Raw genomic sequence first — 24,057 nt, 5'->3', positions numbered from 1 at the left:
CATCCATATTCATGGTCTCCTCAGACACACAGGTCCAGTCAGCTTTCTCTAATAAGGAGTCAATCCAAAAGGAGGTAAAAGCCACCCTGTCACAGAAAGCTGTTCTAAGCTGTGAGGTATCTGATAACAAGACAGAAGTGAAGTGGTACAAAGATGCCAAGCTGCTGAGCTCCAGCAGGACAATCCATACTGAGTCAAAGGGCAAGAATCGTCAGCTGATGATTGACAGTGTGGAGAAAAAGGATGCTGGAGAGTACATCTGTGAGGCTGGGACTGAAAAGCTCACCTTCAAACTGCAGGTGGCAGGTAAGCTCTTTTGAAATCATAGCATTACTTAGTTTCTATATTTTGAATAAATATCATCTGATGTTTTTTCCTTTCATGACTCCTCGTTCAGAGGCCCAATCAGTCTTCTATAATAAGGACTCTATACAAAAGGAGGTGAAAGTCACTTTGTCCCAGAAGGCCACTTTGAGCTGTGAGGTTTCTGATTCCAAGACAGAGGTGAAGTGGTACAAAGATGGAAAGCTCCTGTCCTCTAGCAAGACTATCCACACAGAGTCTAAGGGCAAGAATCGTCAGCTGGTGATCGACAGTGTGGAGAAGAAGGATGCTGGAGAGTACATCTGTGAAGCTGGGACTGAAAAGCTTGCCTTCAAACTACAGGTGGCAGGTAGGGGCAGTGCCCTAACTGGTTTCTAGTTTTTCCTCTTGAGTTATGCGCCTTACAGATATTAAACCTATTTGTTTCTGGACAGCAAAGAATTTGAATTTATTTTCATGGTTTCCATAGACACACATGTCCAATCAGCCTTCTTTAACAAGGATTCAGTTAAGAAGGAAGTGAAAGCCACCATCTCCCAGAAGGCTGTCCTGAGCTGTGAAGTAGCCGACGCCAAGACAGAAGTGAAGTGGTACAAGGATGGCAAGCTGCTGACTTCCACCAAGACAATCCATACTGAATCAAAGGCCAAGAATCGCCAGCTGGTGATTGACAATGTGGAGAAGAAGGATGCTGGAGAGTACATCTGTGAGGCTGGGACTGAAAAGCTTGCCTTCAAACTACAGGTGGCAGGTAGGGGCAATGATCTAACTGGTTTGATTCATGGGGCTTGCAGGTGCTGCAGAGAGAGAGAAATTTATCATCCATATTCATGGTCTCCTCAGACACACAGGTCCAGTCAGCTTTCTCTAATAAGGAGTCAATCCAAAAGGAGGTAAAAGCCACCCTGTCACAGAAAGCTGTTCTAAGCTGTGAGGTATCTGATAACAAGACAGAAGTGAAGTGGTACAAGGATGGCAAGCTGCTGAGTTCCAGCAAGACAATCCATACTGAATCAAAGGGCAAGAATCGCCAGCTGATGATTGACAGTGTGGAGAAAAAGGATGCTGGAGAGTACATCTGTGAGGCTGGGACTGAAAAGCTTGCCTTCAAAATACAGGTGGCAGGTAGGGGCAATGATCTAACTGGTTTGATTCATGGGGCTTGCAGGTGCTGCAGAGAGAGAGAAATTTATCATCCATATTCATGGTCTCCTCAGACACACAGGTCCAGTCAGCTTTCTCTAATAAGGAGTCAATCCAAAAGGAGGTAAAAGCCACCCTGTCACAGAAAGCTGTTCTAAGCTGTGAGGTATCTGATAACAAGACAGAAGTGAAGTGGTACAAGGATGGCAAGCTGCTGAGTTCCAGCAGGACAATCCATACTGAATCAAAGGGCAAGAATCGCCAGCTGGTGATTGACAGTGTGGAGAAGAAGGATGCTGGAGAGTACATCTGTGAGGCTGGGACTGAAAAGCTGGCCTTTAAGATACATGTGCAAGGTATGCCTCTATGGATGTCACACTTATAATAATATAGTGTAACGTGTAAAACATATTTTAGATCGTTTAATGCAAAGGCTTCTTCACAAAAAAGTGTTTTTGTGTTTGCATTGAATACATTGTTGGTTGCTTCAGTTGTGGGATGTAGTATTTGGTTTAATTTGATAAAAAATTGTTGCAGCCTTTGAGTAGAAAATTGAGTTATGTTGTTCAAATGACCTGCTGAGCTCCATGTTTTGGTCTCTCTGGTTACAAGATCTGGTATCTTTAGCTGGTTATTTGCCAGGTTCTAGTTATCTGAGTTATCATGCATTTGCTGTGCGTTTTTGTGTGCTTTCAGTTGAACTGTTGTTTTTGTACAGGTAATTGTACTGTCACCTTACTCCATTATAGTTGATAACAAGGCAGAGGCGGAATGGTAAAAAGTTGACAAGCTGCCAAATCCCAGCAAAGCAGATCACATGGATTCAAAGGGCAGGATTACTTAAATGGTGATTGACAATGTAGAGAAGAAAGATGCTGGAGGTTATATGTTAAAAGCAAGTGAAAATTGGGGATGTAACATACAGGTTAAGTGTTTTAACACCTAAAAGAGAAGTACATGCAAATTATATAACAAAAACTATGTAATAGTTATTGTCATTGCTGTTATTTTAGTAACTATTAAAAGTGAATATTACAGTAACTCACTGACTCCTGAATCATCAAGCATCATACATCAATGTTGAATTTATAGAAAAAACTGTTGCAAGACAGATGATTGTCTAGGCTCTTTGTGTTGCTCTGAGTGGAGATGAGCTGAAGGTGGTGGGCACTAAGTTTGGAGCTTTCAGGTGGGGCATTGTAAAGACGTTGTAAGAAAAAGGAGAGTACTGGAACACAAAGCAAAAACATGACAATAATCATGCTCTTATAATATTCTTTGGTTGTGAAAATTGTAATTTAGACATTATAGTCAATCAGCTGATCTGACTCGTCATTTACATAGATTTATACATTTATAGAGATTTTTTTAAATACTTTATGAAATCTTTGTTTAGGTTTATTTTCCTGACACCTGAATTGAGTAAAACTGTAACAGAAACTCAATGAAAGATTTAGAAATTTTTGTTTTTGGTTTGGTGGAATTGCAGATGTTTTCACATATTTGCATATTTTGTGGTCATGTTAGATTTTAGCTGTTAAATATTGTTCCCTGGTTTTGGCTTTGCTATGTATTTATCCACTTTGTTGCTATGAAAATTGATTTTCTAGGTTATATTTATCTCACATCACACTTAAACTTGCTACATTGCCATGACATTAATCACTGTTATTTCTGCAGAGATCCAAGTGAAGTCTGCCTTCTCCAGCAAAGAGTCTATCCAAAAGGAGGTGAAAGCTACTCTCTCTCAGAAAGCCACTCTCACCTGTGAGGTATCTGATATCAATACAGAGGTAAAATGGTACAAGGATGGCAAGCTTCTGACCACCAGCAAGACAGTTCATGTAGAGTCAAAAGGCAGGAGTCGGCAGCTGGTGATCAACAGTGTGGATAAGAAGGATGCTGGGGAGTACATCTGTGAGGCTGGGTCTGAGAAGCTGCCCTTTAAGATACAGGTGTTAGGTAAGCTCAATAAGTTGTCTCTAGTACTTTCCTACTGTATGTCAATGAGCTTTAAAATAGTCTTGTTGTGTAGTATTTCTGCCAGATTGCCTCGTTTGTATCCAGTAAGTTGAGTCATAGTTGCTTAAAGTTTTTTTGCATTTCACATTGATTGATGTTTTTTTTGTCCATTTGCTGGTCAGAAGCCCCAGCTGGCTTCTCTAACATGGAGTCAGTCCAGAAGGAAGTGAAAACTTATCTCTCACAGAGAGCCACGCTTAGTTGTGAGGTTTCAGATTCCAAGACAGAGGTAAAGTGGTACAAGGATGGCAAGCTGCTGACTTCCAGCAAAGGAGCCCACATGGAGTCTAAGGGCAAAACTCGTGAGCTGGTGATAGAAAAAGTGGAGAAAAAGGATGCTGGAGAATATACGTGTGAGGCTGGAACAGAGAAGCTGGTATTTAAGTTGCAGCTAACAGGTAAATTTATTTTAAATATAACATGTTGCCAATGGATTACCACTTATTTGTACAAAGTACTGAAAATAAGTTCTTCTTTCTAGATTTAGCCATAAAGTTCCAGAAGAAATCTGTCAAGGACACATGCGTGGTTCAAACAAGTGAAAGCATTGTTTTATCCACTGAACTGACCTCAGAGGGCGGTAGTGTGAGATGGTTTAGAGATGGCATGGAGCTCAAGGAGAGCAGCAAGTATGAAATGAAAAAAGAGGGCCTTTCTCGTACCCTGATAGTGAAATCTGCAGAAATGAAAGACAGTGGAACGTACTCTTGTCAAACTGCGGATGATAAACTGGAGTTCAAAGTTCAAGTTAAAGGCAGGTCATAGAAAAGTCTTAAATACAACTCTCATGCATGTGCAGATGCAAGATTTTTCTTTGAACCTTTCCCTCTCATGCTTTCTTCTCAGATTCAGCTTTGAAGTTTGTTCTCCCTTTGAAACCTGCCACAGTGGAACTGGGAGGTACACTAAGCCTGATTTGCGAACTAAATCAAGCTTCAGGGGATGCTGTATGGCACCATAATGGCCGTGAGATTAAACCTGGAGGCAGGTTCTGTGTCAGAGCAGATGGTGCTAGGCGAATTCTCACTGTGACTGGCATGACCAAGGAAGATGAAGGAGAATACAGCTGTGAATGTAGAAATGACAAGACATCTGCTAAAGTCTCTTCTAAAGGTAATTAACTAGTTTAACTAAAAAAACGTCTTTCCAGGATGGAAGCCTTTTCTTTTATATAATTATGCTTTATTCCTTTCAGCACCAAGATTAGTGAGGTTGGTCACCAAACTGAACAACGTGGTTGCAACGGAGCGAAAAGATGCCGTTTTCAAGTGTGCCGTCAGCCCAGCAGACGTCAGCGTCAGATGGTTCCACAACAGTATCCTCATCGTTTCTGGGCAGAAGTATAAGCTTGAGCAAGGTGGTGGCAGCCACTCACTTACCATCACCTCAGTCACTCAGAAAGATGCAGGAGAGATAAGTGTTGATGCAGAAGGCAAAAGCTGCAAAGCTACTCTACAAGTGCAACGTAAGATAATAATGGGAATTATTGTTTAACTGTTTATATAAATGAACACATACTTCCATCTAACATTCTTTGTGTCCCTTCCAGATGAACCTGTGACTTTCAAGAAAAAGCTAGAAAACCTGACAGTGGAGGAGCAAAGCGAAGTGAGGATGGAAGTGGAGCTCAGTAAGGCATCGGATGAAGTCAGGTGGATGAAGAACAGTGTAGTGCTGCAACCTGCAGGAAACATGGAGATTCGGGTAGAGGGAGCTAAGCAGGCTCTGGTCTTCAAGAGTGTGACTTATGCTGACCGTGGCATCTACTCTTGCGAAACTCTGGATGATAAGACCCAGGCCAAGCTCAGCGTGGAGAGTAAGACTCATCAAGATTAATGTTTTAAATACAGAATATGATGTGCATAGCATACAAGAAGAAGAATGTCATTGTCATGGCGCTTGTTATCACAAAATCAGTCCTACGTGTTAACACTCTTTTCCTTTTCCCTTCAGTGAAGAAGATCCAGGTAATAAAGGGTCTAACAGAAACCAAGGCACGTGAAACAGAGACAGTAACACTTGAGGTAGAACTCAGTCAGGTCAATGTTGAAGGCTCCTGGAACAGAGACAGGGTCAAATTAAAGTCAGGGCCAAACTGCCATATCACAGCTCTGGGAAAGAAGCACATCCTGACGTTGTCCAGTCTCAAGCAGGAGGATGCAGGAATGATTTCCTTCCAGGCAGAGGGAGTGCATACTTCAGCTAAACTGATCGTCACAGGTAACGGTGGGCTCATGTTTGTCCTGATGAGGTCTAGGTTTCCTAAAAAAAATCCAGTCTAAAAAAAGTCTAATGTGCTGATTCTACAGAAGCTCCTGCTATGATCTCCAAACCTATTATGGATATGAGTGTTCCTGAGAAGGAGAAGGTTACGTTTGAATGTGAAGTGTCCAGAGCGAATGCAGATGTTAGATGGTTCAAGGTGAGAAATTATTACTGTCTGCTGATTTAAATGTGTGCAGTACACATGTAACATTTTGAATAACACCGAATCTGCAGGATGAGGTAGAACTAAAACCGGGAAAGAACTTTGCTATTCATTCATTGGGCCAAAAGCGCACTTTGGCCATCAACAAATGCTCCCCTGAAGATGGAGGCACGTACATCTGTCGTACTACTGATGATAACACCTCCGCCAAGCTCACTGTTCATGGTAATTACTAATTATGCAACAAAGTAAGGAAATCAGTAAGGTACAATTAATCTAGGTTCAGTAAAGTTTTCTGTACTTGGCCTCTTTTTCCTGCAGCCAGAGATATCAAGATCATCAAGAAGCTGGAAGATCTGGAGGTAATGGAGAAGGAGAGTGCTAAATTTGTCTGTGAAATCTCACACGATGAAGTGGAGTGCCAGTGGTACAAAGGAAACACAAAACTCAAAGCCACTGACAACATAAAGATGAGGCAAGAGGGTAAGGCCTCAAGAAATTGGAAAACCATTTTAATTAAGCTAAGCATGTAGTGCTACAGGATTTGCCTTAATAAAGATTGGGAATAATAAGGATGTTTTCACGATGATGTCTGTTTCTAATTCCAGGCAGAACTTATGTGCTGCTTTTCAAGTCTGCTACCCCAGAAGATATGGGTGAAATTAAGTTTACAGCTGAGAAAGCATCTTCAACTGCTAAACTTAAAGTGAAAGGTAAACGAATATGTGTTCTGTGCACTAAAATCGCATAACACTGAATGCATGGTTGCATGGTAATAGCTTATCAGTCCAATGCTGTTACACACCGCGATGTTCAGTGTGGCTGCAAATGGATTATTTCTTCTCACTGTGTTAAGAGCTCTTAGAAAATTGCAAACAATAAAACACACGTTTAAATTTGATGAACAGCTTGACTTCTGTTAGTCGGTTATTCTCCCAGAATGCGTCCACATCATTTACTGATACAAACAATAAAACTTGAGGAAGTATCATTCTAAGAGAGTCACCACATTGTGCCATTCTGCATATATTTATTCTTTCTATTGGTAAGATATAAAATCCATTTGCAACTTCACATTCACATTGTCACTCCTCATTGAAGCTTGATGGCAAAATGAGCACTCAACAACAGCACAGCTTTACAGTTTTATAATTTTATTCCAGAGGAAAAGCATTCTTTTCGTTTTTAATGTGTGATGGCTTATGAAGATTGGATCTCAAAATCTCCAGCAGTACAAGAATGTGATTTAATTGTGAAACAGATTACTTGTACCCACAATGCAGTATTGTTTCACCAGTGTTTTAGTCTATTGCTATGTGATTTCTTGGCAACATGCTGGCACCATAATATATGTTTTGTGGTTATAAATTAGATATTGTTAGGGCAGCACAGTGGAGCAGTTCATGGCATGAAGGTCCTGGGTTTGAATCCACCACCTGGCCGTGGGCTTTCTGTGTGGAGTTTGCATGCTCTCTGTGTGGCTTCCTCCCACAGTTCAAAGACATGCAGTTGGTGGGATTGGGTTAACTGGTGATTCTAAAGTGCCCACAGGTGTGAATGGTTGTCCATCTCTCCGTGTTAGCCCCAGGACAAACCTACAGGATAGCCTCCTGCCCTATGACACCTATGATAGGCTCCAGCCTAGGCAACATTATGACATCAACAATATGTGGTGTAGATAAGACTTCAGGGGCCTAAGATGCATTTGTGCCAATTTTTTTTTGATCGATTGTGAAGGAGGATTTTGTAGGCAAACAAACAGATTTTGTGTGTTATAGTAAGATGTACGGTAGCCCTGAGAGGCCAAACAGACTGCAACTTAAGAAAACACCAGCAATAAGAAAAATGCTGCAAAAGCACGGAAATAGGAAAAACGACAAAGGAAATAGGAAAAAACAGGTTTCCAAAAGCACAAGGAAAGGGTTTCTGGGGAGACAATAACCCGACGGACCAGTTGCAGGAACCAAAATATGCTAAGAATTGCGCTGGGAGACACTTAAAAGATGTGGAGGATCTATCGGTTTTGTGAGGAAACAAAAGATGACTATTAGCCTAAAAATCTGTCATCAATATTATATGAATCATGATAAAGCACACCTACAATGTTTTGGGTTCCTGCAACTGGTCCGTCGGGTTATTGTCTCCCCAGAAACACTTCCCTTGTGTTTTTTCCTATTTCCATTGTCATTTTTCCTATTTCTGTTTTGTTTTTTCCTATTTCCGTTGTTGTTTTTCCTATTTCCGTTGTTGTTTTTCCTATTTCTGTTTTGTTTTTTCCTATTTCTGTTGTTGTTTTTCCTATTTCCGTTGTTGTTTTTCCTGTTTCCGTTGTGTTTTGTGTGCTTTTGCAGCGCTTTTGTTATTGCTGGTGTTTTCTTAAGTTGCGGTCCGTTTGGTGTCTCACGGCCACCATAAAGATAAGATATTTAGTGCATCTGATTTCTATTAGTATGAAAAGATCATTTGATCCTGAAAGAGAATAGCTGTCTAGTTTTGTATCAGTTGCTGTAACTTGCATATATGGGCTAATTTTATGTTAGTGCCATTATATACTCTTTCTTTTTTCTTTAGCTTTTGCAAAACATGTTATATTTCAATGAAAGCATTAATATATCATCAAAAGCATTAATATGCAATACAATTCATATACCATCTGAAATTACTTTAACTTATGCATAGACACCGGCAAACCCTTTGCAGCACACATAATAGTTTTCATTGATTAAGTGTTATTGTTACTGTAGAGCTGCCTGTGAAGTTTGTGAAGCGACTCAGGGATAAGATAGCGATGTATAAGCATCGTGGTCATCTTGAATGCCAAGTGTCACGTGCCAGCGCAAAGGTGAAGTGGTACAAGAACAAGACGGAGATCAAACCCAGCAAGAAGTACGAGATCAAAAGCGAAGACCTGTACCGAAAGCTCACCGTTATTGATGTGGACTCTGGGGATGAAGACACGTATACCTGTGATGCCACTGATGACAAGACATCCTGTAAACTGCTTGTGGAAGGTAAAACAGTGGATTGTGACAATAGTTCATTTTAAACTTACTGCCACTGTAAATGTAAATACTTTCTCATTATATCCTCAGAAAACAAGCCATCAGTGTCCAATTCAATGAGGTGTATGCCAATCTGAAATAGTGTACTAATGGGAAATATGTGTATAATAGGTTGTTAATATGTTATCTCTCAGTTGTTCTATAACAAGCCTAACCTACTAAATTAATTAACATTGAGGTTGAAATTTTAAGATTTTTCTTAATCTAAATGAGTAACTAAATTTTAGTGCAACCTGTTTTTAGTTTTGCTGATGTGTTGAAGTTTTATGTTGGGAATTTTCTGTTATTACAGAAAAAAGGCCTTTGTGCATGTACCACCGTGTGGGGTACAGTGTATGAAGTCACAGGACGACTTCATACACTGTATGAAGATGCGTTGCTCTGGATAAATGAAAGTCTTATACTTAAATACAGTTATTTTGCATATGATGTGTGGTGTTTCCATCCTATAAAGTAAGATTTATAATTCCGAACCCATTGCTAATAGTTGGTAGCGATAATAGTTGCATACAGCCTTAAAAAAAATAAATCCCTTATATGAGCTATACCATTAAAAATTCACATATCAACTTCATTAAATATGGGCAAGCATATAAGCAGTCATATGTGTAAGGTCATTAAACTGTCATATCATATTTGAATATCATTGATGAATGTTTACACATGCTAATAGATCATCCAGACGGTTGTGCATATTTTAGCAAGTCAAGTAAACAATGTGTAGGGCTAGACCAATAAATCCTAACGGTGAATACATCAGAAAGCATCACGAGAACATACTATAAACAAATCGTGTCTGGGGAGAATATTGATGAAGTTATATATTTGCACATCAAACATATCTCTCAATGTGAAGTTTAAAAAATAAACAAGCATTAAAACAGTACAAATCTGAGGGATCCCTATCAAGATTGTTTGCTTATATTTTGTTTTGACCTTTGAACTCTCAGATATCCTTATCAACCTTAAATTCCATCAATCTAAAGCTACACTTGTTAAGTGTGGCCTCAGGGTTGGCCTCAATTTTTAGTTCATTGAACATTAACTACAAATTTAAGCAATGAGATAATCTTAATATAAAAAAGAAGCACAATTTCAACAGTATGTCTCAGTTTTTCTACATGATATAGACATGCTGTTGTAGTAAATGAAATAAATCTGTCAGCACGACTCTTTGGGCTTAAAATTGTAAGTAAATGTGTAACATTACATAATTTCTATTGTTTAATTACTTTGTTGCCATCAGGGAGGTCTTTGTCAACTGGAAACACTGTAAAACATACATACAATCCTTCTTTACATTTTCCAATGTTAAACAACGGGCTGGATTGGAGTCTTCGCCGTGCTGATTCTGGCCCCTGGACTTTATGTTTGACACCCCCGCTTTAGTTCTTGTAAAATGACTTTCATGCAAAAAATGGATGTCATTTCTTAATCCCTGGGAAAGAATGTGAAGTATTTGCAGTTGATGAATTCTTTTCACTGATCCATTCTCTTTTTATGATCCCTCCAGAGCAGTCCATCAGCATAGTGCGGGAACTTAGTCCAGTAGAAGTCACAGAACCCTTTGCAGCTGTTTTTGAAGTGGAAATCAGTATGGAACTGGTGAAACCTCCTGTATGGACTTTGAATGGAGTTGCTCTGCAGGAGGGGCCTGATGTCGAAATGGAGAAAGAAGGCACGATGCACCGTCTCACTTTCAAAAAGACTAAAGCATCAATGACGGGAGCTGTACAGTTTACAGCTGGGAAGAGCAAATCTTTAGCCCAGCTCACAGTTAAAGGTAAATGTTTTCAGTGTTGTGTTCCCCCCAAAAATTCTGTATGTATACACAGAAAACTTCCATTAGATTTGAGCTGAGTCTAATCAGTCATTGTTGCTCACATTCAGAGCGCCCTCTTGAGATTGCAGAAGTTATTAAAGATGTTAAGGCGAAGGAGAAAAGTTCAGCCATACTCAGCTGCAAGTTCTCTGCTCCACCCAAAGAGGTTAACTGGTTCAAAGGTCGAGTACCTCTGGCAGCTTCAGACAAGTACAACATCAAGCAAGATGGTACACGTGCCCAAATTACCATTCACAGGCTGACTGAGGAGGACAGTGGAGAGTACCGCTGTCAGTCTGGACCTGCTGAGACCAAAGGCACACTTACTGTTGAAGGTACGTTTTCCAACTTTAAATTGTCAAAAGACTGTGTTTAAAATATGGATGAAGCCACCTATTAGTTCCCCATTGTGAAGCCTCGAGCTCAGTGTTTTCACTATCACCATCCATTTTGGTTCCTTGAAACCAGATGTGAGAATCTGACTGAGAAACCGAGGACATTGCACGCTCTTTGGCTAAAGATTTTCAATAATAGTTAATATTGATATTAGTGTCATTCTAATATCATTCTCAAAAGACTTTTATCCAAGCAGAAGTCTCTTTGCAACCAATAAAATAAATGCAGCACTTCCACGTTTGCTTTTTATTTCAGATCGAGAAGCTACATCCATCTTTTATACAGTCTGTTTGAATATCACAGAGTTCCCCTAGCATAAACAACTGATTTGAAATATTTTGTGATTGCTCTTCAAACTGAAACTGCTGTCCCGATTCATCTGCCTAGTGCGTGAAATCAAAATCACCAAGCACTTGGCCAATACAGAAGTCGATGAAGACAGCAATGCGGTATTCACCTGTGAGATTAACTACGCTGATGAAGAAGCTCAGTGGCTTCTGAATGACAAGGTGCTCTTCACAAATGAAGTTAACACCATCGCTCATGAGGGGAAGGTTCACAAGCTGACACTGAAGAACCTGGCACCTCAAGATGGAGGAACAATCACCTTTCAAGTCCGCAAGGTCAAAGAGTCTGTCACACTCAAGGTTAAAGGTGAGAGCATTAAATACAGTTCCAGAGTTATTTGATATTTCACAAATGAGGCTTTTATTTATCCCTCAATCACTGTTTTACTTTCTGCAGAGAAGCGCGCTGTGTTCCTCAAGTCACTAGACGATGTTATTGGAGAAGAGAAAGGCATGATCACTCTGGCATGTGAGGCATCCAAGCCAAGAGTTTCCCCCACATGGAGAAAAGAGGGTAAAGTCTTAAAAGCTGGGCCAAAATATGAGCTCCTTCACACAGGCAAGTCTTTGGGCCTGATCATCAAGGATGCCACCAAAGATGATGCTGGGGAGTACAGCTGTGACCTTGGCACTGAGGTATCCAAGGCAAAGGTTACGGTCAGAGGTGTGTTTTTCTATCATTTTGTATATTTATTTGTACACACTGTTTTTCGTATATACAGTTAACTTATACACAATTTGGTTTCTGTCATAGAAATTGGTATTGGAATAACTAAATGGCTGAAATCAGTTGAAGTGAATGAGGGAGATACATGCAGCTTTGAGTGCATCCTGTCTCGTGAGAGCACAGATGAGTGCTCCTGGACTGTCAATGGCCAAGCTGTTACAAACAGAGGCCGCTTTAGCATCTCCACCAAAGGACGCAAATACATGCTCACTATTAAAGATGTCTCCCCTGCTGATGCTGGTGAGGTAGTGTTCAGTATCAAAGACTTGAGCTCCAAAGCAACATTGACAGTTGAAGGTAAGCTTGATATCAGTCTTTAAGAGGCTTTGGCAATGATTCAAATCATAAAATAAACATTTGTCCTCTTATGTTGCAGGTAAAGCTTCATCTGTATCAAAAGGACTGCAGAATATTTGTGTCATTCAAGGGGAAGATGCTGTTTTTACTTGTGAGGTGACACAGGCTAGTTTTGCTGTAAAGTGGGCCAAGGATGGTAAAGCCATCAAAAAGAGCCAGAAATATGAGCTCAGCCAGCAAGATAGAGTCATGAAACTGACCATCCATAATGTGTCTGCTCAAGACTCTGGAGAGTACAGCTGTGAAGTTATTGGAGGTGCAACCACCAGAGCTAAGCTAGAAATCAAGGGTAAGACTCTAAGAAAACTCAAAAATTGCCTTGGTCTAATTTCACAGTTCAGCTTTGATGGGATACGATTATTCTACGTTGTGTTTCGATTTTCCACACACAAGCAAATAAACACCACACACATACGTAAAGTAACACAAAGGTGCTTGTGGGTCAGTCCTTCTGGAGGCAGCACCTAGTGGTGGTTTTTATACTAGCTGGCAAGAGGACCTTTAAAAAGTATTTGTGATGATGATTTAATTCATCTGGAAAATATCCCTGGTAAAGGTATGTAAAGATAAAATGACAATTGTATTTATATAGCACATTTCATTACATGAAAACTTAATCTGTTTAACGCAGAAAATCATTCTACATTTTCTCCAGTATGCCAGCTCAGGTGTGTATAGGTGCAGGAATTAGTAATGATATTCCAAGTTGAAACATTTGCTAGACATAGAATATGTTCTGGAGTCTTTTTTAAAAAAAAATTAACTATAGATTAGTGCCGTAGTTTCATTCTGTGGCAAACATTGTCACAGCGAAGTTTCCTTTTTGCAGAGCCAATCCATAAATTCACTAAAACGCTAAAGGACAGTGAAGCAGACGAGAAGGGCTCCGTGACTCTGCAATGCACGACGGAACAAATCCCATCCACGGTTGTATGGCTTAAAGGTCACACAGAGCTCAAGGCTGGAGGGCGATATGAGATGTCTCAGAAAGATGGCGTCTTAACTCTCATGATCAAACAACTGGAGGAGAACGATACTGATATCTACACTTGTGATGTAGGCACTGCCAAGAGCATGGCCAAGGTGACCGTTAAAGGTGAGAACTTTAGCATGAATGAAGGTGAGACAACGTTTTGTTCTTACTTACATTACTACACTGCAGAAAGGTTTGAGCTAAGTTTTCTTTTAATTTTGAGATTTTATTTTATTTTTTTAATAAATTGAATCCAAAAATCACAATTTTACATTTTGTTCTCAAAACACACGGACAGTGGTTACATTGTGTTGTACCCTTGGAAGTCCACTCTGTCACTCAAGAGGAGTCACAGGAGATCAGAGCGCATATGCAAACAACTGGTACCAAACCAGCTGATACCATCCAAGGAGTTTACAAGCTTGTGGATTTTTATCTTTATGTATTTATACAGTTCTACTGTGTTTTTCTACAGTCATTTGCAGCATTTAGGTTACTGCAAGGAATTCTTTGCTTTTGTGTTAAGTGGCGTTCATATCTTTGTCTGGTATATGTGTGTTTGAGGTATTGTCTGTACATCCACAAACTGTGAATGACATTCATGAGCATGCATTGGCGTTTCTGAGTGACCATTGCCCAAATTCATTGGATTATTCTCCTTTCATTTAAGAATTTAAATTTTTTTAGTGCAGTAAAGTTTGGGTTTTGCTCCTAGATTTTAATCCACTGTTCAGAATCAGCTGCACTGTTCCAAAGACTAATGTTGGACAACTGGAGCACCTCAACTCCATCCGCCGTCCTAGCTTCCCATTATTCATTCTTCTTTACAACCCAACAAAACTCAAAGTAATTTTCCATTTTGTTTTAGCCCTGCCTGCTACTTTTATTGAGAAGCTCAAAAACCAGGAGAAAAAAGAAGGGGAGAGTGTGACACTTCGCTGTGAGCTATCAAAACCTGCAGCTGTCGTTCAGTGGAAAAAAGACTCTGAAATTCTCAAACCAGGAGAGAAGTATGACATGAAGCAGGCAGAGGGCTCTTGTATACTTCAGATTCTGAATTTGAAGATAGAAGATAGTGGAGCGTATACATGCATATGCGGGGACGAGAAGACGTTTGCAGCCTTGAAAGTCACTGGTATGGATTCATGATGTTTTTTCCAGCATAGTTTTGGAAACATTTGTGTGCGAATTTTCAAAGAGACAATTCTGTGGCCTTGTTAAAACTGTTTGTATGACCTAATTGTGATGAGTAATGAAAACATGCTTGTGCAGCATTGCCACCAAACTTCACGCAGAAGCTGGAGAGCCAGCAGGCCGAGGAGGGAGCTGACATTATTCTGCACTGTGAGCTCTCTAAAGCTGGAGTCCCAGTAGAGTGGAAGAAAGGAACGCAGATCCTGAAGTCTGGAGAAAAGTACCAGATGAAGCAGAAGGCCTCTGTGAATGAACTCGTAATCAAGAAGGTGGTGCCTGAAGACAGTGGAGACTACAGCTGTGTGTGTGGAGACCAGAAGACCACAGCCAGCCTTAGCATAAAGGGTAGGAAGGGGATTTTCACAGTTAGTCAGCAAAGTGTTTTTATGTTTGCATGTTACTGCAAATCAGTGTTTCTCAGAATCTTTCGTGTGTATTTTTATGTTCTATGTAAAACACTGGCACTGTTTTCTAATATGCTAATAAATGTTCAGCCAAACCAGTCACCTTCAAACAGAAGCTGGAGAGCCTGGAGGCTGAGGAGGGAGGCAGTGTTACTTTGCGCTGTGAGCTCTCTAAGGTTGGAGTCCCAGTAGAGTGGAAGAAGGGCACGCAGGTCCTGAAGTCTGGGGAGAGGTACAAGATGAAGCAGAAGGCCTCAATGAATGAACTTGTGATAGAAAAAGTGGTGCCTGAAGACAGTGGAGACTACAGCTGTGTGTGTGGAGACCAGAAGACCACAGCTAGCCTGAGCATAAAGGGTAAGAGAAGATGTATTTATTTATTTATTTTTGTTTTTGTATTATTATTTTTTTATTTCAAGCTGTCACTGTTTGCCTTTTGTGTTCTATGTTTTAAACCACTTTTGTCCCCCCCAAAATATATGTCATGTTGTGGGATATAACTTACTATTAATAAACTAATAAATGTTCAGCCCAACTAGTCACCTTCAGACAGAAGCTGGAGAGCCTGGAGGCCGAGGAGGGAGGCAGTGTTACTTTGCGCTGTGAGCTCTCTAAGGTTGGAGTCCCAGTAGAGTGGAAGAAAGGAACACAGGTCCTGAAGTCTGGGGAGAGGTACAAGATGAAGCAGAAGGCCTCAATGAATGAACTTGTGATAGAAAAAGTGGTGCCTGAAGACAGTGGAGACTACAGCTGTGTGTGTGGAGACCAGAAGACCACAGCAAGTCTCAATATCAAGGGTAGGAAGAGGATTTTCACAGAGTTATTCCATATAGTTTATGTCAGCATGCCACTGGTTTCTCAGTATTTGTTATTTAATAGTTGTATTTATTTTATGTGTATATTTGTATTTTATGTCATGACATATCACTGACTGGAAATGAACCAATAAATGCTCAGCCCAACCAGTGACCTTCAAACAGAAGCTGGAGAGCCAGCAGGCCGAGGAGGGAGCTGACATTATTCTGCACTGTGAGCTCTCTAAAGCTGGAGTCCCAGTAGAGTGGAAGAAAGGAACGCAGATCCTGAAGTCTGGAGAAAAGTTCCAGATGAAGCAGAAGTCCTCTGTGAATGAACTCGTGATTAACAAAGTGGTACCTGAAGACAGTGGAGACTACAGCTGTGTGTGTGGAGACCAGAAGACCAAAGCTAGCCTGAGCATAAAGGGTAGGAAAAGGAATTTCACAGTTAGTTGGTGCAGTGGATTCAAATTTGCATGTTCTTGTGGATCCTTGTTTCTCACTTTGTTATTTTGTATTTTTGTTATGTGATATTTATGTTTTCTGTAATGCCCTGCCACTGATTACTAACCCACTAATAAATGCTCAGCCCAACCAGTCACCTTCAAACAGAAGCTGGAGAGTCAGCAGGCTGAGGAGGGAGCTGACATTAGTCTGCGCTGTGAGCTCTCTAAAGCTGGAGTCCCAGTAGAGTGGAAGAAAGGAACACAGGTCCTGAAGTCTGGGGAGAGGTACCAGATGAAGCAGAAGGCCTCTGTGAATGAACTTGTGATAGAAAAAGTGGTGCCTGAAGACAGTGGAGACTACAGCTGTGTGTGTGGAGACCAGAAGACCACAGCTAGCCTGAGCATAAAGGGTAAGAGAAGATGTATTTATTTATTTATTTTTGTTTTTGTATTATTATTTTTTTATTTCAAGCTGTCACTGTTTGCCTTTTGTGTTCTATGTTTTAAACCACTTTTGTCCCCCCCAAAATATATGTCATGTTGTGGGATATAACTTACTATTAATAAACTAATAAATGTTCAGCCCAACCAGTCACCTTCAGACAGAAGCTGGAGAGCCTGGAGGCCGAGGAGGGAGGCAGTGTTACTTTGCGCTGTGAGCTCTCTAAGGTTGGAGTCCCAGTAGAGTGGAAGAAAGGAACACAGGTCCTGAAGTCTGGGGAGAGGTACAAGATGAAGCAGAAGGCCTCAATGAATGAACTTGTGATAGAAAAAGTGGTGCCTGAAGACAGTGGAGACTACAGCTGTGTGTGTGGAGACCAGAAGACCACAGCAAGTCTCAATATCAAGGGTAGGATTTGTGATTTAAATCTGTATTTAAAGTATATCAAATTTTCTTTGTAATACAGTAACAGTTCTCACCTTTTGTTTTTTCAGACTCTGACTTTTTTGTCACTACACCTGTTGTTTACATTTAAATGCAATGATAATACCTGGATTAAACCGCGTGGATGATTGTCTTATATTTGACTGATTTTATCTCAACTGAAGCGCTTGTACTGTGGCACTTGCTTCTGCTTTGAAATTTCTCCGACTGTCTGTTTATTTAGTTGTTCTGTTTCTGATGGATAATGAAATGTCATTCATGTGGGTGTTACTCTATCTGTCACATTTTAGTGCATCATCAGGTTGAAACCAGTCTTCGTCTGAATTGCTTTTCTGCAGTGTACCTGCGTTTTGACAGTCTGACTTTTCCTTGAAGATTTCACTGCTTCTTCTTTTTCACTTCACCTATTTCAGGCAGCCTTACTTGTTGCTGCATTTTTGTGAGTTTTGGTTGTTTTCATCGGTGGTAGTCTTGGCACTGGATCTTATATTTATGTTGGTCTATAAACCTCTCTTGTCTACATTTCATCTGATCTGTTCTGTCGTGTTATATTGCAGTTATTGGCTCTGTTTTATGGGGTCTAATCATTCCTGAAACTCCCTTTTGTCAGATGATAGTTTTCAATTGATATATTGGTGAAGTACAGCGATCTGAAACAAAATTATTTCCTCTCAGCTGTGAAGCTGGCAGCTCCTCCTTCAGCTGCTACAGAATCTAAGAGGCAGGAAACCAAAGAAAAAGGTATGAAAGGATGATGGTGATGTAATAACATAACTGTCAGTGTTATGTTGCCCTGTCCAGCTTGATAATGGCCTCTGCGCTGCCATCTGCAATCCTCCTTTAAATTGTACCTGTATGCTGTGGCCTGTAAAATGCATGATAGATATATTTGTCAGTATGCTGTTTCCTAGATTTTGGCTGTATCGAATATTCCTTCTGTCTTACAATAGAGTATTTAGGTCTCTTTCCCTTAAGGCTACAATGCGTAATATCTATATCATATTTGTATTTCAGAATCTCTGTCTGTAGTTGCTAAAGACAAGCACAAAAGGCAAGAGATACAGTGGGACAAAAAAGTATTTAGTCAGCCACCGATTGTGCAAGTTCCCCCACCTAAAATGATGACAGAGGTCAGTAATTTGCACCAGAGGTACACTTCAACTGTGAGAGACAGAATGTGAAAAAAAAATCCATGAATCCACATGGTAGGATTTGTAAAGAATTTATTCGTAAATTAGGGTGGAAAATAAGTATTTGGTCACCTCAAACAAGGAAAATCTCTGGCTCTCACAGACCTGTAACGTCTTCTGTAAGAAGCTTTTCTGTCCCCCACTCGTTACCTGTATGAATGGCACCTGTTTGAACTCATCATCTGTATAAAAGACACCTGTCCACAGCCTCAAACAGTCAGACTCCAAACTCCGCCATGGCCAAGACCAAAGAGCTTTCGAAGGACACCAGGAAAAGTATTGTAGACCTGCACCAGACTGGGAAGAGTGAATCTACAATAGGCAAGCAGCTTGGTGTGAAAAAATCAACTGTGGGAGCAATCATCAGAAAATGGAAGACATACAAGACCACTGATAATCTCCCTCGATCTGGGGCTCCACGCAAGATCTCATCCCGTGGGGTCAAAATGATCATGAGAACGGTGAGCAAAGATCCCAGAACCACACGGGGGGACCTGGTGAATGACCTGCAGAGAGCTGGGACCAAAGTAACAAAGGTCACCATCAGTAACACACTACAACGGCAGGGAATCAAATCCCACAGTGCCAGACGTGTTCCGCTGCTGAAGCCAGTGCATGTCCAGGCCCGTCTGAAGTTTGCCAGAGAGCACATGGATGATACAGCAGAGGATTGGGAGAATGTCATGTGGTCAGATGAAACCAAAGTAGAACTTTTTGGTATAAACTCAACTCGTCGTGTTTGGAGGAAGAAGAATACTGAGTTGCATCCCAAGAACACCATACCTACTGTGAAGCATGGGGGTGGAAACATCATGCTATGGGGCTGTTTTTCTGCCAAGGGGACAGGACGAGTGATCCGTGTTAAGGACAGAATGAATGGGGCCATGTATCGTGAGATTTTGAGCCAAAACCTCCTTCCATCAGTGAGAACTTTGAAGATGAAACGAGGCTGGGTCTTCCAACATGACAATGATCCAAAACACACCGCCCGGGCAACAAAGGAGTGACTCCGTAAGAAGGATTTGAAAGTCCTGGAGTGGCCTAGCCAGTCTCCAGACCTCAACCCCATAGAAAATCTGTGGCGGGAGTTGAAAGTCCGTGTTGCTCGGCGACAGCCCCAAAACATCACTGCTCTCGAGAAGATCTGCATGGAGGAATGGGCCAAAATACCAGCTACTGTGTGTGCAAACCTGGTAAAGACCTATAGTAAACGTTTGACCTCTGTTATTGCCAACAAAGGTTATGTTACAAAGTATTGAGTTGTATTTTTGTTATTGACCAAATACTTATTTTCCACCCTGATTTACGAATAAATTCTTTACAAATCCTACCATGTGGATTCATGGATTTTTTTTTCACATTCTGTCTCTCACAGTTGAAGTGTACCTCTGGTGCAAATTACTGACCTCTGTCATCATTTTAGGTGGGGGAACTTGCACAATCGGTGGCTGACTAAATACTTTTTTGCCCCACTGTAAATGAGATGGTAGAAGGTAATTTTCAATAGTCTCGACTTGTTTGCTAGTTTATCCTGTTTCCATTGTGCCTTTGCAGTGAATCAGTGTATGCACAGCAGCTCTTTGTTGAAAGGAGTCACAAATTAAGTAAATGAAGCCATTAGGGACTTTGTACCTCTGTGTTTGGCTGCTGACCTTTGCCAAAGAGAGAAAGTTGTTGGGTCATGACTTAGCTTAAATTGTCTTGTTGCTTTCTGGCGTAATTTCTATTTAGTTTGCTTTGTTTTTTGTGGGACTGCTGTTGATTTGCTGCTGGAAAACTGCTGTTGATTTGCACTTACTGATGTTTTGGTCTTTGTCATGTTTTTGTGGTTTGCGCTATTTTTGCAGAAAAAAAACAGCAATATTTTCAGTCTCCACATCTGTGGATTTGTGTGGTCACTAGATTATTTTGTTGCATGGAGGCTGACGTAGTATGAAGATATGAAGCTGTCTTTGATTCCATTAGCTGTTTGTGTTTCTGCTCTTGATGAGACTTGAATTACATGTTTCTGCTGCTTTACTGTGACAAATTCAAATGATGGGACCAATGTTGTGTTCAATCGTTTTAGCGGGGACATTGACAACAACTGAACAAACTCCTAAACAGGATTTTCAGGGACATTCAAGAGAGCTTAAAGTGGGAAGTGAAGGTAATGCAGTGCGTGTTTGCATGGATTTTTCTGGACACTGCAAGAGCAGTGAGAAAATTCAGTTGCAGTCTTTTAAAATGTTGTGCGCAGTCCTGTCAGTCTTTGCTTCAGTGTGTGCTCATCTATATGTACTGTGAGGTGAATGGCAAAAATACAGAATGAAGTTGGCTTTCGTTGTATGTTTTTATTGTGCCAGCTGCATTGTGTTGTGTGTTAAACAGGAAACATTTTGTTGTGTTTGTGACGCATTTTGTGTCGGATCACTGAGATAATGGTCTGAGGTGTTTTTGTTTTTTGTTGTTGCTTGTAGGTTTTTTCATTTTGAAATATTTCAGTGCTTCATGTCATCACAGATATTAACCCCCCACAACCGCCCCGAATTATTTTTACCTCCACCAAGAAGGTTTTGTTTTTGGTAGCAGTGGTTTGCGTGCTTCTGTGTGTGTGTGTGTGTCATTCGTTAGTAAACGCAATAGCTCGAAAAGTTTGGAATGCATTCTGATAAAACTTTGTAGGGGTGTAGAGTGGGGGCATGTTATCAGTCCTTTGAAAATCTCTTACATGCACCCTTTAATGTGAGCTTAATCATTTATCGGTCAGTAATCGACAAAAAAACATATCTTAGAAACTATGGCTCCGTGTGTGTGGTGTGTATTGTCAATTTACAGAATAAGAATTTAAAGTATCATACTCCTATTAATCTACTTCAAGATTAATCGATTGATCTGAATGTCAAAGTGATAATAATGCTATATAGTGCTATTTAAAGCTGTTTAAACGTCTTACTGTCATTGTTTTTATTGACAACATATAGGGAATGATATATGGAGATCCTAAATATCGTGTTACATCTGATCTCTTTTTAAGGCTAAATAACAATAAAATAACTGAAATACATGTGGATACATTTTATGAAAATAACCAAAAAATCTTTAAAAATTATGCTTAAAATTCTAATGACTTTGTTTGGATCGTATACATTTAGGAAATGATACCCGTATATGGGGATTGTAAATCACATTATAGTTTGCATTCAAATGTCGTGTCACATTTGACCTCTGACCTCACTTTTATGTGTCACATTTACCTTTATTTCAAGTTGACCCCAAGATGTGTTATATTTTTCAAGACAATACTGTCAAGAGGACGATAATGAGCTGCCTTGATAGTTGGAAATATAATAACTATCTAATAGGATGATATTATAAAATAAGGTCAAATTATTAATGTCCAGTTATTTACTCTTCCTTTATTTCCACTACCTACCCCTACGTGTTTGTGTAATCAGAGTAAACATCTGTCCTGCTGTCCTTATCTGATTTATACTGCACTGATTATTAAAGTAGCTTTAAAAAGAACAAAGAAAACAACATGAAATTACACAAAATACAATAATATTCCCTTAAAATAGAGACTAGAGAGTGTGCTGCCTTGGTGGAGGTTTGTACTCTCTGAGAACTTCGGATCACATAAGAATGTGCGACATTCGTGTTTGTGTCTGTGCCTTTCTAATTCTGGCTCTTGTGTTAAAGTTACGCTAGAACTCCAGTTGTAAGATTATTGTGTTTTATCCCAGCTGATAAGCCTTTTGCTGGAACCACTGACAAACCAGCTACCCAGCGACAGGGGACCAAAGAGCAGCTCGCGGGTACGCAAAGACTTGACTTTTGCATTGACCAGCAGGTTTCTTGCTGTACAGTACACTTTATTGCTACATTACTCTCATTGTTAGTTTTGCTGCATGCTTGTGTTTTCGTCACATTGTTTGGCGGATTGAAATATGTTTGACTGTAGCTTGTCTGTGTGACTTTTTTAAAGTTAGTTAAATTGATTTCTAAGGTTAAGTCAATTTAAAAGCAAACAATTCGATGTTGTCTGAGTTTTTCTAAAGAACTTCAAGTCTGAAGTTGCACTTTGGATATTTGTAAATCATTCACTGTTGATTTTTATAGACTTTCTTCTGTATTTTACTAGTTTGTTAACAAGCATTTTCTCTTATTTATCCTAAACATCACCATTCTTCTTGTGTTTGTTTGGTACTGTGTTTATGACTGAAGGTAAACCTGCTGGTTTTGATGTCATCCCTCTGCTACAGCTGGATACCAGAGCGCTGGAATGAAATTAGTGGCACTGTGCTTTCTTTATTCTCCTTGTTTTGTTTTTATTCAGCCGAATTGGTTGTTACTCACTTGTTATTACCTCTGAATACCAGATTTGCAGAATTATCTTCTTGTTCTTCTCAAACAGGAATAGTTGAGAGCTGTATTTGACAGACTTTTACGTGCTATGTTTCGAATAGGCAGAGGTGTACCTGCCCTGACTGTGTATCAGTGTTATTTGTGTTTGTGCAATAGAGCTACCATATTGGATGCTTTTTATATTTTCTATTTTTGTTTTTAGTAGGTTAAAAATTATATTTTTATACCAAACTAATCTTTTGTTATTAAATCCTATGGGTTACCATAATACATACCAACAGATTATTTTATCTATTTAATCCCAAGTTCTTCCAGTCATATTCATTCGAGACCTGGAGAGCCAAGTAGCTGAAGAGGGAGGTAGTGTTACCCTGCACTGTGAGCTATCAAAACCTGGAGTCCATGTAGAGTGGAAGAAAGGATCAGAAGTCCTGAGCTGTGGAGAAAAGTACCAGATAAAACAAAAAGGATTCTGTCATGAGCTGCACATTCTTGATTTGAGGCCTGGAGATACAGGAAGCTATTCGTGCTCTTTAGAGGATACAATAAGCTCAGCATCTCTGGTTGTAAATGGTAGGATGAAGCTATCGCATGTTTTCTTCTTCTTCCAACAAGTCCTTCATTTGTTACTTCATTTCTCCTTTCTTCATCATCCCTGTTCCTTTTTGCATAATTACTCCGTTTTCCTTTTTTTTGTCCATCAGCTCTTCCAGTTATTTTCACAAAAGAGCTGGAAAGCCAAACGGCTGATGAGGGTGACAGTGTCACCCTGAACTGTGAACTATCTAAAGCTGGTGTTCCTTTGGAGTGGAGGAAGGGAGAACTTGGTCTTTGTCCTTGTGCAAAGTATGAAATTAGACAAAAAGTACACCTGGCTACACTAATAATCCATGATGTTGACTCAGAGGATTCTGGGAGTTACACATGTGATGCCGGTGATCGTCGTAGCACTGCACAGCTAGCTGTGAAGGGTATGCTGTTGTTAGTAGTTTAAACATAGTGGCAATAGTGACTTTTTGGTTGATCTTTATTAGAATGTTGCTCGAAATATCTGACTTGACCTTAGGGTTAATACTCTAAACTCTAAACTAAAGTATGTAGCTTTGACTCCAACTTCTGCTGCTTACTTCTTCACATGTGCGAGTTGAAGGCTAAAACTTGGCCTAAGTGTATTCATTCTTTCATTTCTCCT

At 40.1% G+C, this 24,057-nt stretch overlaps 1 protein-coding gene across 1 annotated transcript in view; it reads left to right on the top strand.

Annotated features, from left to right (window-relative positions):
- Positions 1-24,057, top strand: part of obscnb (obscurin, cytoskeletal calmodulin and titin-interacting RhoGEF b) — a 58,474-nt gene that overhangs the window by 8,133 nt on the left and 26,284 nt on the right. The window contains exons 10-43 of the mRNA XM_080292905.1: positions 25-306; positions 398-673; positions 794-1,075; positions 1,168-1,449; positions 1,542-1,823; positions 3,148-3,429; positions 3,612-3,887; positions 3,971-4,243; positions 4,336-4,602; positions 4,685-4,954; positions 5,039-5,305; positions 5,443-5,709; positions 5,799-5,911; positions 5,989-6,142; positions 6,239-6,400; positions 6,526-6,630; positions 8,662-8,928; positions 10,493-10,762; positions 10,870-11,136; positions 11,585-11,851; positions 11,942-12,208; positions 12,299-12,568; positions 12,648-12,917; positions 13,458-13,724; positions 14,470-14,736; positions 14,874-15,140; positions 15,290-15,556; positions 15,730-15,996; positions 16,157-16,423; positions 16,586-16,852; positions 18,004-18,069; positions 20,587-20,667; positions 23,172-23,438; positions 23,570-23,836. Coding sequence (XP_080149031.1) covers positions 25-306; positions 398-673; positions 794-1,075; positions 1,168-1,449; positions 1,542-1,823; positions 3,148-3,429; positions 3,612-3,887; positions 3,971-4,243; positions 4,336-4,602; positions 4,685-4,954; positions 5,039-5,305; positions 5,443-5,709; positions 5,799-5,911; positions 5,989-6,142; positions 6,239-6,400; positions 6,526-6,630; positions 8,662-8,928; positions 10,493-10,762; positions 10,870-11,136; positions 11,585-11,851; positions 11,942-12,208; positions 12,299-12,568; positions 12,648-12,917; positions 13,458-13,724; positions 14,470-14,736; positions 14,874-15,140; positions 15,290-15,556; positions 15,730-15,996; positions 16,157-16,423; positions 16,586-16,852; positions 18,004-18,069; positions 20,587-20,667; positions 23,172-23,438; positions 23,570-23,836 — 8,268 coding nt within the window. The remainder of the gene's footprint in view (positions 1-24; positions 307-397; positions 674-793; positions 1,076-1,167; positions 1,450-1,541; positions 1,824-3,147; positions 3,430-3,611; positions 3,888-3,970; positions 4,244-4,335; positions 4,603-4,684; positions 4,955-5,038; positions 5,306-5,442; positions 5,710-5,798; positions 5,912-5,988; positions 6,143-6,238; positions 6,401-6,525; positions 6,631-8,661; positions 8,929-10,492; positions 10,763-10,869; positions 11,137-11,584; positions 11,852-11,941; positions 12,209-12,298; positions 12,569-12,647; positions 12,918-13,457; positions 13,725-14,469; positions 14,737-14,873; positions 15,141-15,289; positions 15,557-15,729; positions 15,997-16,156; positions 16,424-16,585; positions 16,853-18,003; positions 18,070-20,586; positions 20,668-23,171; positions 23,439-23,569; positions 23,837-24,057) is intronic.

Source organism: Astatotilapia calliptera, chromosome 18 (assembly GCF_964374335.1).
Source record: "Astatotilapia calliptera chromosome 18, fAstCal68.1, whole genome shotgun sequence".
NCBI classification, from domain to species: domain Eukaryota; kingdom Metazoa; phylum Chordata; class Actinopteri; order Cichliformes; family Cichlidae; genus Astatotilapia; species Astatotilapia calliptera.
Note: the sequence above shows the minus strand (reverse complement) of the source record. Positions and strands in the feature narration are given on the sequence as shown.